A 12399-nucleotide genomic window follows, 5' to 3' on the forward strand; every position below is an offset into this window, starting at 1 on the left:
CCTGTAGGGATGCTTAATTTAACTCTATTATGGTCACTGGTGCATAGTGGTTCTGCAGCTGTAGGGTGTAGAAGTAGGTGATTTCTGCTGCTCTGGACTGAGCCAAAGGCAGTGGCTTCTCATGCAGGTTCCCTAACTAGCAGCTCCATGGAACAACCTTTGACAGTTATCTGATACTTTGGTCTCTGCTTTGTAGTATGCTTACTCAGTCTATGTGGGAGGAGTTGAAATCTCCCTCTAATCAATCTTGCAACGTGCCTTTACTGATCTTGCTTACTGTGCTGCTGTCAGCGTTGCTGTAGTATGGCCATGCCTGGTGGTTCCAGCACTGACTTTTCCTGATCTGACCAAGCTCCAGACCTCTGCTGCTTGGTGAGGTGGAGTTTTATTTTGATTTGTTTCTAAATACTATGTAGCATATAAGGTTACTTTGTCATCAGCTATGAATTTGTATCCTAGGATGATGCAATCTAGTGACCCACTAATTGTTTCCTTTCTACCCTATTTCTAGTGTGACTGCTGCTAGTGTTTTTGTTTGCAGCTTGATGTTCCAGTCCCCCCTCTTTGTGTAGAAGTCAATGTATTGTTGGAATTTCTTCTCGACATTCTATTTACTCTGTAGTCACTGTGTGTCTGTTTTCGTTCTTTGATTCTTCTCAGCATCTTCACTTGATGACCCATAATCTCTGTGTCTTCATTTGGCATAGCAATGCCATGCTTTTGAACCATGTGCTCTTCTAATCCTCTCTCTTAATTTTAAAATTTTACTTTCTTGATCCTTAGGTACCAGCAACCTGGCTCCTATCTTCAGGTGAACTCCAGCCCTCCTAAACAAGTATCTTTATTCTAGAAATATTCTGGTTCTTCATGAACCTGATCTTTTGCTTTGTCACCATCCTGTCAACTGGACATTCCAAGTTCTCTTTTTCTTTTTTCCAGAAGCCCATATTTTGCTGTCAGGATATCTTTCCTTTTCTTCCTAGTGTTACTAGGAAGTTACTAGTGTTACCCAGATGGACCACAACATAGGTTTCTCCTCAGCATTGCCTAGGAACCAGTCCAGGCTCTGTGACCTTTGCAGCTGACGGGCAAATAACCATGTGGTCTTCTGTCAGATCCCAGACTCCAGCTGTCTGTTTGCCTGATGATATTCCAACACACCCTTCTTAGTTTGCATTATAAAGGCCTCATTTATGCATCAGCAGGGAGAGGCTATTTATCAGGAAGGGTTGCTTTGGTCACAGAAAAATCTAACTGCCTGTGAAATGATGGTGAAAGAAAACAGAAGCACAAGTGAAGAGAACAAGTGCAGAAGTGGGGTTACAGCACTGACCTTAGGAGTTAGCACGGCCAGCTTCTGGCAGAAGTAATAGAGCAGATCAAGTTGTGGTAATAAAAACAGCCTAAATAGGCATTTAAACTTGACTTTGTATTATTACTATTATCGCCCAGCAAATACTACTGTATTGTTGAATTAACGTAGTAAGTTAACATTAGGTAGAACAGGTATGTCTTTATGTATTGAGTAAACAGATTTATCCGTCTATCAGAAACTCGGTGGGAGCAGTTCAGAGATGAAAGCATTTCAGTTGTGCTCGGGTATCTGAGACACTTGCTTAGGGCAGGGATGTGCAGGACCAACAGGTCCATTCTAGAAGAGAGAAGTCCTGTGCTGCCTCTGTCATTTGTCTGAAAATGATACTAAATTCCAGAGTGTGGGGAAAAGCACGGATACATAAAATCGGGGCAATATAGACGCAATATCAGGAGTATGTTGGAAGTGTGCTCTTTCAGTTATCTCAAGAAAATGGCAGTGTCTGTTGATACAAGACTTACATACTAAACTGATGTAGAAAACTCCTCTGACATTGTAATTGACTTGCTTTTTGTTCTAACTTAAATTCTCAGTGTATGTGGATTCTCAGTATGTGATACATGTACTGATTGGTGTGTAACAGGTTATTTTGTGTTGCGCTGGTGTTTTGTTGTTATTTTTTAAAAAAGATATATCTTAGTAGGGGGGAAGGAGATTGAGAGAGATTGAAGTTGACGAAACCAAAATCCTGCCAAACCCCAAGACTTTTGTGTAAGGCTTAAACACACAAACACTAAAAACCTGAGGGTTGCAGGCAAAATATGTAATAAATATTAGTACTGGATTGCTCAAAAAAAAAGAGACAAAAACTGTTTAGCTTTCAATGTGTATTTTAGAGTTCTGCCTTTTTTCCTTTTTTTTCCCCAAATTATGCTTTTGGATCAGTGCATCAGAATGATTCCTCTGTCGATCTGCCTCAGTAGTGTGCCCATGGAGAGCAAACATTTAAAATAAATGCTTCTGTATTTTAAGGCTGGGCATTACAGGATTGTGATGTTCTGAAGCACAGCATTCTCCTTAGAAGTTGTTCCTGAAAAGAGTAACTCTACAGAGCACTTGGGCTTACTCCTCCTGCTCAGGCAAGGGGCTGTAAGGGCTCACGTTAACTGCTGAGTAAGAGTGGGACCACTGGGTCAGGTGTATAGCTCAGGATACCCCTTCTGATGAGGCTGCCGTACAGATGTGACATAGCTTGATTCATGTCCTTCTTTTTCAACTCATGCATTTGCTTTGCTTGGCTCTTCCAACAGATCCCGCCTCAGTATGGTCAACAAGGTGTAAGTGGCTACTGCCAGCAGGGCCAGCAGCCGTACTACAACCAGCAGCCGCAGCCTCAGCACCTGCCGCCCCAGGCACAGTATCTGTCACAGGCTCAGCAGAGGTACCAGGCTCAGCAGGTAAGTGCCGTCCTCTGCTACTGACAGTCGCCCCGGAGGTGGAAGTGTAAAAATGATCTGTGTGACATGAACAAAACCCACCCCTTACCTTTTTGAGGGAACAGTGTTAATTAAATAGCAATAATGAAATAATAAATTAAGCAAAATTAAATAAATATGGAATCAGACCATATCCTTCTGAAGAGTCTTTAGGGATATACACACAAATACGGACACACTTTCAGGCTTTATTTCATATAAAGCCAGTGTATATACCCTAGCAACTATTAATTTTGGTTTTATAAAGAAGTAACAGTTTCTTGATGAAATGTCAGTGGAGGCTGGAGGGTTTTTTTGCTTTTATTTTGTTTTCCCCTCAAAGTCAGATGTTGTTGAGAGCTCCTGCATCTAACATGGTCACTACTGTTTTGGGTTTTTTGTTACTTCATTTGAGAGCAGATGAGTTCAAGGCATTTCAGAGCTGCTTTGTCAAGGGAACTTCGTAAAAGATATTTTAAATGGATATTACAGCTATTAATTTCAATGTTGTCAGTTTGCACATTGAGTTAGTGAAACTGCATAATTTGATATCCATTGCTGGTTTTGAATTGTGCTTTATATATTAACCATTAAAATGAATTTAAAGTGATTCTGTTTTTAACTGAGATCAGAAGTGATAGTGTACGGGTCTGGTTCCCAGAGCTTGGAAAAACACTCAGATTTTAGATGCTGAACAAAATGGATGTGTGTAGCTGATGCAGTTGAACATGTAGGCTCAGTTCTATCTGTAGTCTCAGGTCTGTTAATCACGGAGAGGTGATCTGGAAATGGAAGGATGAAACTAAAGCATACTCACCATCCTGGGAAATCTAACAAAAGTGAGTTGCTCAAGATTGGGTATTAGTGGAAGCATCAGCACTTGCTGCAGATCACTGGGGAATTCTGTCAGGCATGGTTGATTAACATTTTGGGATAATGCTAGTGCAGTGTAGAAATCCTAGCTTGAAATAAAAATAGTGTGTAAAATAAACTAACAAAAGATGCTGTAAGTGGCAATGATACTGGAGGCTCCCCTCCTTTGACTTTAAAATAAAGCTATGATAATTTCACTGTGTAATTACATGTTAATTTTTCTTCATCTACATTTTAAAATCCCATTGAGAATAACTTTTTTCATTAAAATGCTGGATGGTTTATGAAATAGAATTCTTAATTGTATCTATGATATTCTTGTAAATGTCACCACTTTCCATCTTTTGGATTATATGTAACTGCAACTTTAAAGATTACAGTTGTGTCTTTAAATTTAATTTTCTTCCTTTTTACTTTGCCATTAAATGCTTGATTTGTCTATGACTTGAAAATACTGTTCATAAGCATCTTGGTAAAGTCTTGGCAGATAAAGTCCTAGTAATACAGCCTATGAGACAGAAGAAACACAGCTGCTCCAATGTCTAGATATCACAGTTTGTGAAATTGAAATGGGTTTTTTTGCTGTCTTGGACACCTCCTCATTTTAAATACTGTCAGTTGAGTGGATTGAGTATTTTGGTTTAAAAAATACACAAAACATACCAACTATATATAGGACAAAGTATAACAGGGTACTGATTTATCTGTTGATAGGTACTCCAATTACATAATTTTCTCTCACAACTGGTAAAGTGAAGGTTTGTGCAGTGAAGTGAGAGGTATCATAGAAGGATAAAGGCAAAATTAGAGTAAAGCCTTCCATATATTTTGGACTTCAGAGAACTGGGATTAAAAGAAAGGTGAGAACAGATTCACAGGTAGAAGATACCAGCCTTGATGTAGCCAAAATGACCCTGTGATTAGCTCAGTTGGTTAGAGCATGGTGCTGATAACACCAAGATCATGGGTTTGATCCCCATATGGGCCACTCAGTTAAGAGCTGGAGTCTGGCCTTGTGGGTCCCTTCCAACTCAGAATATTCTCTTGATTCTGAAATTTCTTTTTTGAGGATTTTGCAGGAGAGTCTAAATCCTGTATTACCCTTGGAGCCTGGTATCTGAAGAAGGTCAGTAGGCATTTTTGCCTCAATCTGCAAGTTGAGATGATGCCTTAGGTCCTCACTAATACAGCCTTGCAGTTGATAATCCTTAGTTGTAAGAATTTCACCTGAATTCTTGATTGTTTGTGAATGTCTGTTTTCAGTAGTGATCAGCCTCTTAAGGTTTGAACTCTGATCCCAGGTGCTCAATTATACTGGCTTTTTTCCTAGAGTATCTGTGTGTAGATGGGACTATTTTGTATAAATAATAATTAGTCCCAAACACCTTGGGGCTTGCATCTTTCCCTATCTCCAGATAGGTGCCATTGCTGCTCATCCCCCTGTCTCAAGCCGAGTCATGAGGTGAACACTTCCTCTCTAATGTTTCTCTGTAAAACCTCACCACTGTGTGCTTTCCCATTCTTTGGGAACTGCTAATCTAGAAACCAATTCCTGACACAAGAAAATTGAAGTCAATACTTCTGACACTTCAGCAACAGTGTTCTTTATCTGATGATAATCTGTAGCAGAATTACTGTCAAGTGGCAACCAGTGTACAAAACAAAAATTAATACCAGGGTAACAAAAAAGTTGGGAGCATATGTCAAATTCTTCTGCTGACAAAAAAAAAATTAAAAACTGTCCTTATTTAAGCATACATGTCTCTGCTTATATGAGACTGATTACCTTTCAGAAATAGTTAAACAATTAGAATTTTTATGATTAGAATTTTAGCAAGAGAAATAGGAGTAGGTACTCATACAGTTTTAGGAGCCACTAAGTGGGGGAATGTGGGTGAGAGCAGAGCCAAACTTATCTCTGGGGTACACTGGAAGGACAAGAGACAGTGGGGACAGACTGGGAAAAGGGAAGTTGCAACTTGGTAAAAGAAAAAAAGCCCACAAACCTGAAAATGAGAAAACACACAAAATTCCAGAGAGACTGGAATTTCCATCCTTGGAGAAATTCAACTAGACAAGGCCTCCAAGCACCCTGTTCTTGCTAGACTTGCTTTGAACTAGAGGTTTGATGATATGACCCCTCTCTGAAGGTCTCCTTGAACATATGTGATTGTGTTGCTCTAATTTAATACTGGCTTTATACATTCTAAATACAGTATAAAAATAAACTACAGAATCATATATTACCTGTTGCACCAGGTGGTGTATCTTTCTTATTTCTACTCTTAAAAATATCAGTACATCCTGTTTATATAATCCTGTCAATTAGGAAACCGAGGTAGTCTCAGTCATACAATCTGTCATCCTTTCTGTCTGTCATCCTTACTTGTGCTTGCTTTTTCCAGCTTGCAAATGAATTTTCTTCATGTTTTATATATTCTTCATTAACTATTTTTTTGTCTTTCTATACTGATTTTGTGATGTAAGTGTGATTGAACTGGTTTTACTTCAGGATGGAGAATGGAGATGCCAGATTGGAGAAAGAGGGCTTCTCTGATTTGCTTTCTTTTCCCTACTGTATTTTCTTCATTTCCCTGGTAGATTTATGTCAATCTACTTGTTTTGGAGATTATAAAGCAGAAAGTAGTGTTTATTCTGGCTGGATGATGGACTTTTTCTTGCCACTGGTTTCCTTTTATGTAAAACCCTGTAGTGTGATGTTCTGGGTATTCTGTTATGGGGAGAAAACGGATGCAAAATTTCTTACAGATAATATTTTATTTTTGCTCTTTTAGACAGAATGTGAGCAAGCTCCTGCAGTCAGGTATAACTCTGTGTTGTGCCTTAGAATTGGTACTCATCTTCATTTCTCAGACACTGTGGAAGTATGAAACCATTGCTGCTTTTCCTTGACTCACTTGAATTCAATATGCAATCTTGTCTAATAAAAGTAAACAGATAAAACAATTTCTGGGACAGTTCCAGTGACTTGTGACTTTCATTCTTCTAATAAGCATAGAGGGGAAGGAGGAGAATGGGATTTGTTTGAATGTTTGAACTGTTAAGTTGTTTAGATGTTTGTTAAATTGATTGCATGGTGGGCAGAAAGGGAGTTTCATAAGAGGTGATTTGACAGTAATACTGGCACAGTTTACTGTAGAGCCATATTGTAAGCCAGCATCAGTCATCCCCTCTTCATATCAGGAGCCTGCTGTGTAAAAACCATTAAAGGAAGAGCTTTATTTTAAGCAAATTTATTGCAGTAGCAGATTCGTTGATCATTAGATATCGTAGATATTGCCAGTAGATGTAGATACTGCCTTTTTTTTTTAAACTTTTTTACCTTTATTGCTCTTTAAAAGAAAAGAGAGAAAGAAAGATGTGCTCCACTACTGTGGTGTTGCCCTTGGCAGGGTTTTTCATCTTGAAATCGCATATAAATGAATAAATGCTTCAGTTGTTTTTGCAGTTTTAAATATTTTGCCATAAGTAGAAGTGATATTTTGCTCAAGAATGTCATGTAATTGCAAACTTAAACTGTCATCATTAAACATTATTTTGTTAAGATAGTGTGATGTATATTTTTGGTTATTATGCTTTCCTGGCATTACAACTGGCTTGTAAACAACCATGTTTATATATTTTCTTGTTTTATGTAGCATGTGTTCACATGTATTGAGATAGGATCATGCCTTTGAGCTTTATTGTGTTATTTTATGAGTTGAGACCATATCACTTTTTCACAGATAAAATGGATCTGAAAAATAGTTATGGTCTCACTCTTAGTTAAACAAAAGTAATGATTTTATTCTACACCTGCTGCTGTTACTCTGAATGAAGCTGTCTTTTGTTTTACACATTTCTGGAAGCTTTCTGCTTGCAAATTTCCAGAACAGAGTGGGATTATACGTGCTGATCCCCTTTCTCACGTGCAGGCATGAGATTAAGAGGGGAAAAAGTGTGGCAGGTCCTTGAGGTGGAGCGTGTATGTGCCCTTCTCTGGGGCATTGGTCCTTCCGGTTAACTGTTCACAAAGTGGTTTTGTGTGTGTTCTTACATCATTTTCTTGTGGTTACTAGGGTTTTTTTAAAATGCCTTAAAGGAACAGTCCAGTAGTTCAGGCTCAGTCTTTGCTTTTATGTAAAAGGAGAAAATATTTTATAAACAAGCAAGCAAGACTCCCTCACTGTCAGGTTTTATTTTAATGTTCTTAAAGCTGGCCAAAACCTTATTTGTCCCCCACTATAATACATAACCTACTGATCTTGGCGAAATATTTGCCAATGCAAATTGTACAGGATGAATAAACAGTAGAGTAACCAGTGGTTTTATTTTCTGAAAGTGGGCCAGGGAGACGAACACAGTTTGGGCCAGTAAGAATCTGTGACTCATTTTAGTAGTCCCAGGTAGAAAGGCATCCAAAGTAGGAAGGCAGTGTACGTGAGAAGGTGGGAAGCATCTCTGGTGACACCTCAGTCAGTGTCTCCAAGCAGAGGGTTGGGGACCACTGATACTACCGCAAGGGGCTGTGACTTCTCTCCATTTCCCTGAACTGGGATCGATGGTTGAAACTAGTCTCAGTTGCAAGCCTGAGATGATGATGAGAACGTTCTTTCATAGACATCTGTTTCGAGTGTTGAATCAGTGCAAGGTAGGACAGCTAAAATAATTCCTAATTTGAAACAGTCTATGAAAATGTGAACAAAATGTGAAACTAATTAATCTGTTTTCATGTCCAAGCTGTAAGACTGTCATGAAAACAGAACAAATTGTATTGTGGCAAAATGCATCAAATTATTAAAGTGATTTTGGTACAATGAAGATGAAGGATTGTTTTTAAATTCAGTGTGAGCTGCTAAAGTTCTTTTAACCGTATAGTAAGCAGCATGTTCATTAACATTGTCAAGCTGTTTTGGGGTATAACACTATACAAAAATGTATGTTAGGAATAACTGGGATGCGTGCAAATACCAAATTCACTAGTAAGTAATACAGACAGTCCTCATTGAGTCCAGATTTAAGTTGTGTACCTCAACATAATTACTCTTTATAATAAAATCTTCACTCTTAAGCTACTAGAAATTGGCACAGAATTAGCAGTCAGTACTGTATGTAGTTTAGTCTCAAATCCTGCAGAATTTAATTTAAACTTGTTTTAGGGAGTAACATACAGATGCTTATGTCTTAAAGTTATAATAAAAATCATTTGTCCTTCTGTCCTTTTAACTTTTGTGTCTGTAATTATCTACCACTAGATGAGTGGTTGCACTTAATATTTGTTGTGTTATGAACCACAGGAAATCTGGAAAAGAACAACCTTGTATGTTAATCTGACATTTGCTGCCAGGCATATAGGAAAGCATTCTTTGTGGAAGCTGGTTATTACAGTTATATGAGAACTCATAATCAAATTTAATGTTCAGAAGAGATTGTTGCCTGCCATCAGCAGCAGTGGCTGACACCACTACTTGTTGTGTACCATAAAACCTTCATGGCTTTCATCCTCTCAGGAACAGAGATGCCTAGTGCTCAGTGTATACTCACACTGTCTTGAAATGCTGGACTTGCTTTTAGCTTAGAAGAAATTGTATTCTTTCCCGAGTAAAGAGGTAGAGGGGAGAAGTGCTTCCTTTAAAACATTCAACCCCAGATTTATAACACTTTATGGGTTGAAACTAGAAACAAGGAACACCAACAGTGTAACTTTGTGTGAAAGCATCCGTTTTGGTATGCTGAACCTTCTGTTGCCAGCCTACTTCAGAGAGGTCAGGTAGATACCAAAAGGCAGAGCACAATCTTGACTTCTCACATCTGTAGTTAAAGCTTGGCTGGATTTGGGGCGAGCAGGGAAGGGGAGCCAGTTTTCAGCAACTGTCTTCCAAAACTCACACATCATGACTTAAATCCTGGCTTCTAGACAAGCCACGCGTGACCAGCACCTGCTGAACACCAAAGTGACCTAAAAACTGTTGAAATACTTAAGAACCATACTGATCTTGTGCATAAAAGTGATTTATCCTTTTTGAGCCTTTCTTAAGCACATGATATTTTCATGAAGGGCAAATGATGTTTGAACCTGTGTAGGTTCAATGACTACTGATTGAATTCTTTGCCAGTTAGATTTCTGCTTTTATCAAGTTGTATTTCATAATCATAATGATGCTGCTAGGATAGCAAATAAGTGTTAAGCGTAAGGTTATTTATCTGTGTGTATTATTCAGCTCAGGAGTTCAGTGAAACTGTGATTCCTGTGGTGCTACAGCTTTTCCCAGTAGTGGGAATGGCTGATTATTGCCCATCTGGGGACTGCTCTGTTTGCTTAGCATTGCTTATATCCCTCCAGGAAATGTGTCGAACTTCTCTCTTTTTTTCAGCAATTTCTCTCTGTATTTATAAGATTATAATAGGTGCTGTCTTGTCAGACTTGGAGAATAATCTTCCAGAGCCAAGTAGCTACCAAGAATAGAGTCAGGCAGAAAAAGCAAGTATAATTGTCTGTAAACTCACACCTGAGCACAAACACAAAATTGAGGGCATAGCACAGAGCAGCACTCACAGCAGTGCAGGCTTATTTTTACTGAAGGCTTGTTGACCAAACCCAGAAATCTGCATTCAGATTTAGAGAAGACTTTCTTGGCCCTGTTATTTTAAAGAGAGTGTTTACAGACATGGTGATCAATTTATGCAAATAAAAATCCAACTCCAGTCTGTTAGGTCTGAAGTTGTTAAAGTTAGCATGTTTAATTACCCATTACACATATCTGTCTTTGTAGTAACTTGGATTTGTTAAGTGAATATTACTGGGAAAGGAGAAGTACTTTATCTTGCAAAGTGGTACTACTGTTCATGTATAAAATGTAGCAAACTTGTTTATACGTCTGTTTTATAATCTTCCAAAGGACTGTCAGTGAAAGTATTTGTTTGCCTTGGAGTTGTCTCAACAACTGTATGGCACCTTCGGTTTAAAGTTCCCTCATTTTAGTTAAACATTTTCACAGTATGTGTGTTCATCTCTTAATGGTTTTCTGCTGAAAGCAGGCTTTTCTGTTTGAAGGAGGAATTTTGAAGGTTGGCTTTCTTCTCCTGAGAAACCAGCAAGTGCACCTCTTGAGGCATCTGCTGCTGATGGGGGTTTGATGATATCTGACCGGATAGTCGGAGGAGATAGGTCAGAGCATGCTGCAAACCTGTTTGGCAGGAATATTCATGACCACCTGTACCCTGCTGGTTTTTAATTTTTATTCCCATGTTTTTGTATCTTTCTGAACCTGGCAGACATATTGCAGCTCTTGTGCTTGTAAGCGCGCAGTGCTGAAAGGCCTGAGTCCTGATGATTTTTTCATGTACTAAAATGAAGTTAGCATACAATTATATAATAAAGAAACTCTGGCAATAAAAGCTCCTTTCACCCAAATTGGAAAGACAGAAAACTTAGTCTGGGAGGAAAAGGGAAGTCCTGTTTTGCTCATTTATTTTTAAGTGGTTAGTTACTTACATGCAATTAGTTTGTAGATTTAGCAGGCAATGTCCTGTGTCTGTAACAAAAATCTCTGCGAAGCATTCCAGTGCAAAAGGTGGGGATGCTAAATCATTTCTTCAAATGAAAAGCTTCGGTATTTATAAGTAAATAATCCTGAAAGGAAACATTTTTCAGCTCAACTTCAAAAACTATGTAAAATCTACCATGGATTTATTATGTTATACTTAGAGAAAAGTCTTCTTAATGAGTCTAGAAATACAGTAAGATACACGTGTTCAGATGTATTTCTCAAAGTTATCAAATCAGTGGTTTGGCTTTTATCCATAAAGTGTTATTGTTTTTATTATGATGGTGGTATTATTTAAAGTTTCTACGTTCTGATTTCTCTCAGTATTTAAATCACAGAAGGTTAATTAAAAGAGTTCTTTATTTTGCAATTGCCTGGGAATATTAACCTCACAAAGCCTGCATTAAATCAGCGAAATGACAGAATTGCATTTGCTTTATAAAATAACTCTACAAGAGCAAAGACAAAGCCTTTTATAGTTCAGTGCCATTAATTGCTTGGCATTTAGATATTGGCATAGGAGTCAATTAATTAGCTTGATAGTAAAACTATTGGAATGCAGGCTGATAAAAACTATTTTGTTATAGATTAGTGATCGTAACTATTGTTGCTCCTCTTACCACTCTCCTTATTACTCAATGCTGGTTTTCTTTTAATGTTATTCTGAGAGCTAAATTAATATCCCAGAAATAATTTTATCCATACCTTTGAAATTTGGCAGTAAGTTAAACAGAATAGTGAGTTTATCAAAAGATACCTGATCATGTAATAGTCATGTATTTTATGATTCGTTAATCCGATGGCTGTTCATAGACAAAGTTGTCTGCACGAATGTTTTAGAATATAAAAGCACAAATCCTGTTATAAGAAAAACTCTACAATGCAAATAGAATAGCATTTCGAATTAAGTGCTCATGTTGTCAAGTCTGAAAAGTACTACTTAATCTGTTTGGTAAGGGTTTTTTGGTGATGTGTTGGGGTTTTTTTTTGTTGTTGTTTGGTTTGGTTTGGTTTTGGTTTTTTGTTGTTTTGGGTTTTTTTTTTACTTCCGTATGAGCAGTATATATTCCAAATTTTAGTGGTCTTGTAAATTACACCTCATGGCCAGTTCTGATATAGCAGTATTCTCTTATGGCCTTTAAATTAATATACATTGTTTTCCTCAGAGGTAAGAAAATAAGTTCGTTGA

The 12399-nt window shown here is 37.9% G+C and overlaps 1 protein-coding gene across 1 annotated transcript in view; it reads left to right on the plus strand.

Moving 5' to 3' along the window:
• Positions 1 to 12399, plus strand: part of ARID1B (AT-rich interaction domain 1B) — a 323963-nt gene that overhangs the window by 77868 nt on the left and 233696 nt on the right. The window contains 1 exon segment of the mRNA XM_032684303.1: positions 2626 to 2772. Coding sequence (XP_032540194.1) covers positions 2626 to 2772 — 147 coding nt within the window.

Source organism: Chiroxiphia lanceolata, chromosome 3 (genome assembly GCF_009829145.1).
Source record: "Chiroxiphia lanceolata isolate bChiLan1 chromosome 3, bChiLan1.pri, whole genome shotgun sequence".
Taxonomy (NCBI): domain Eukaryota; kingdom Metazoa; phylum Chordata; class Aves; order Passeriformes; family Pipridae; genus Chiroxiphia; species Chiroxiphia lanceolata.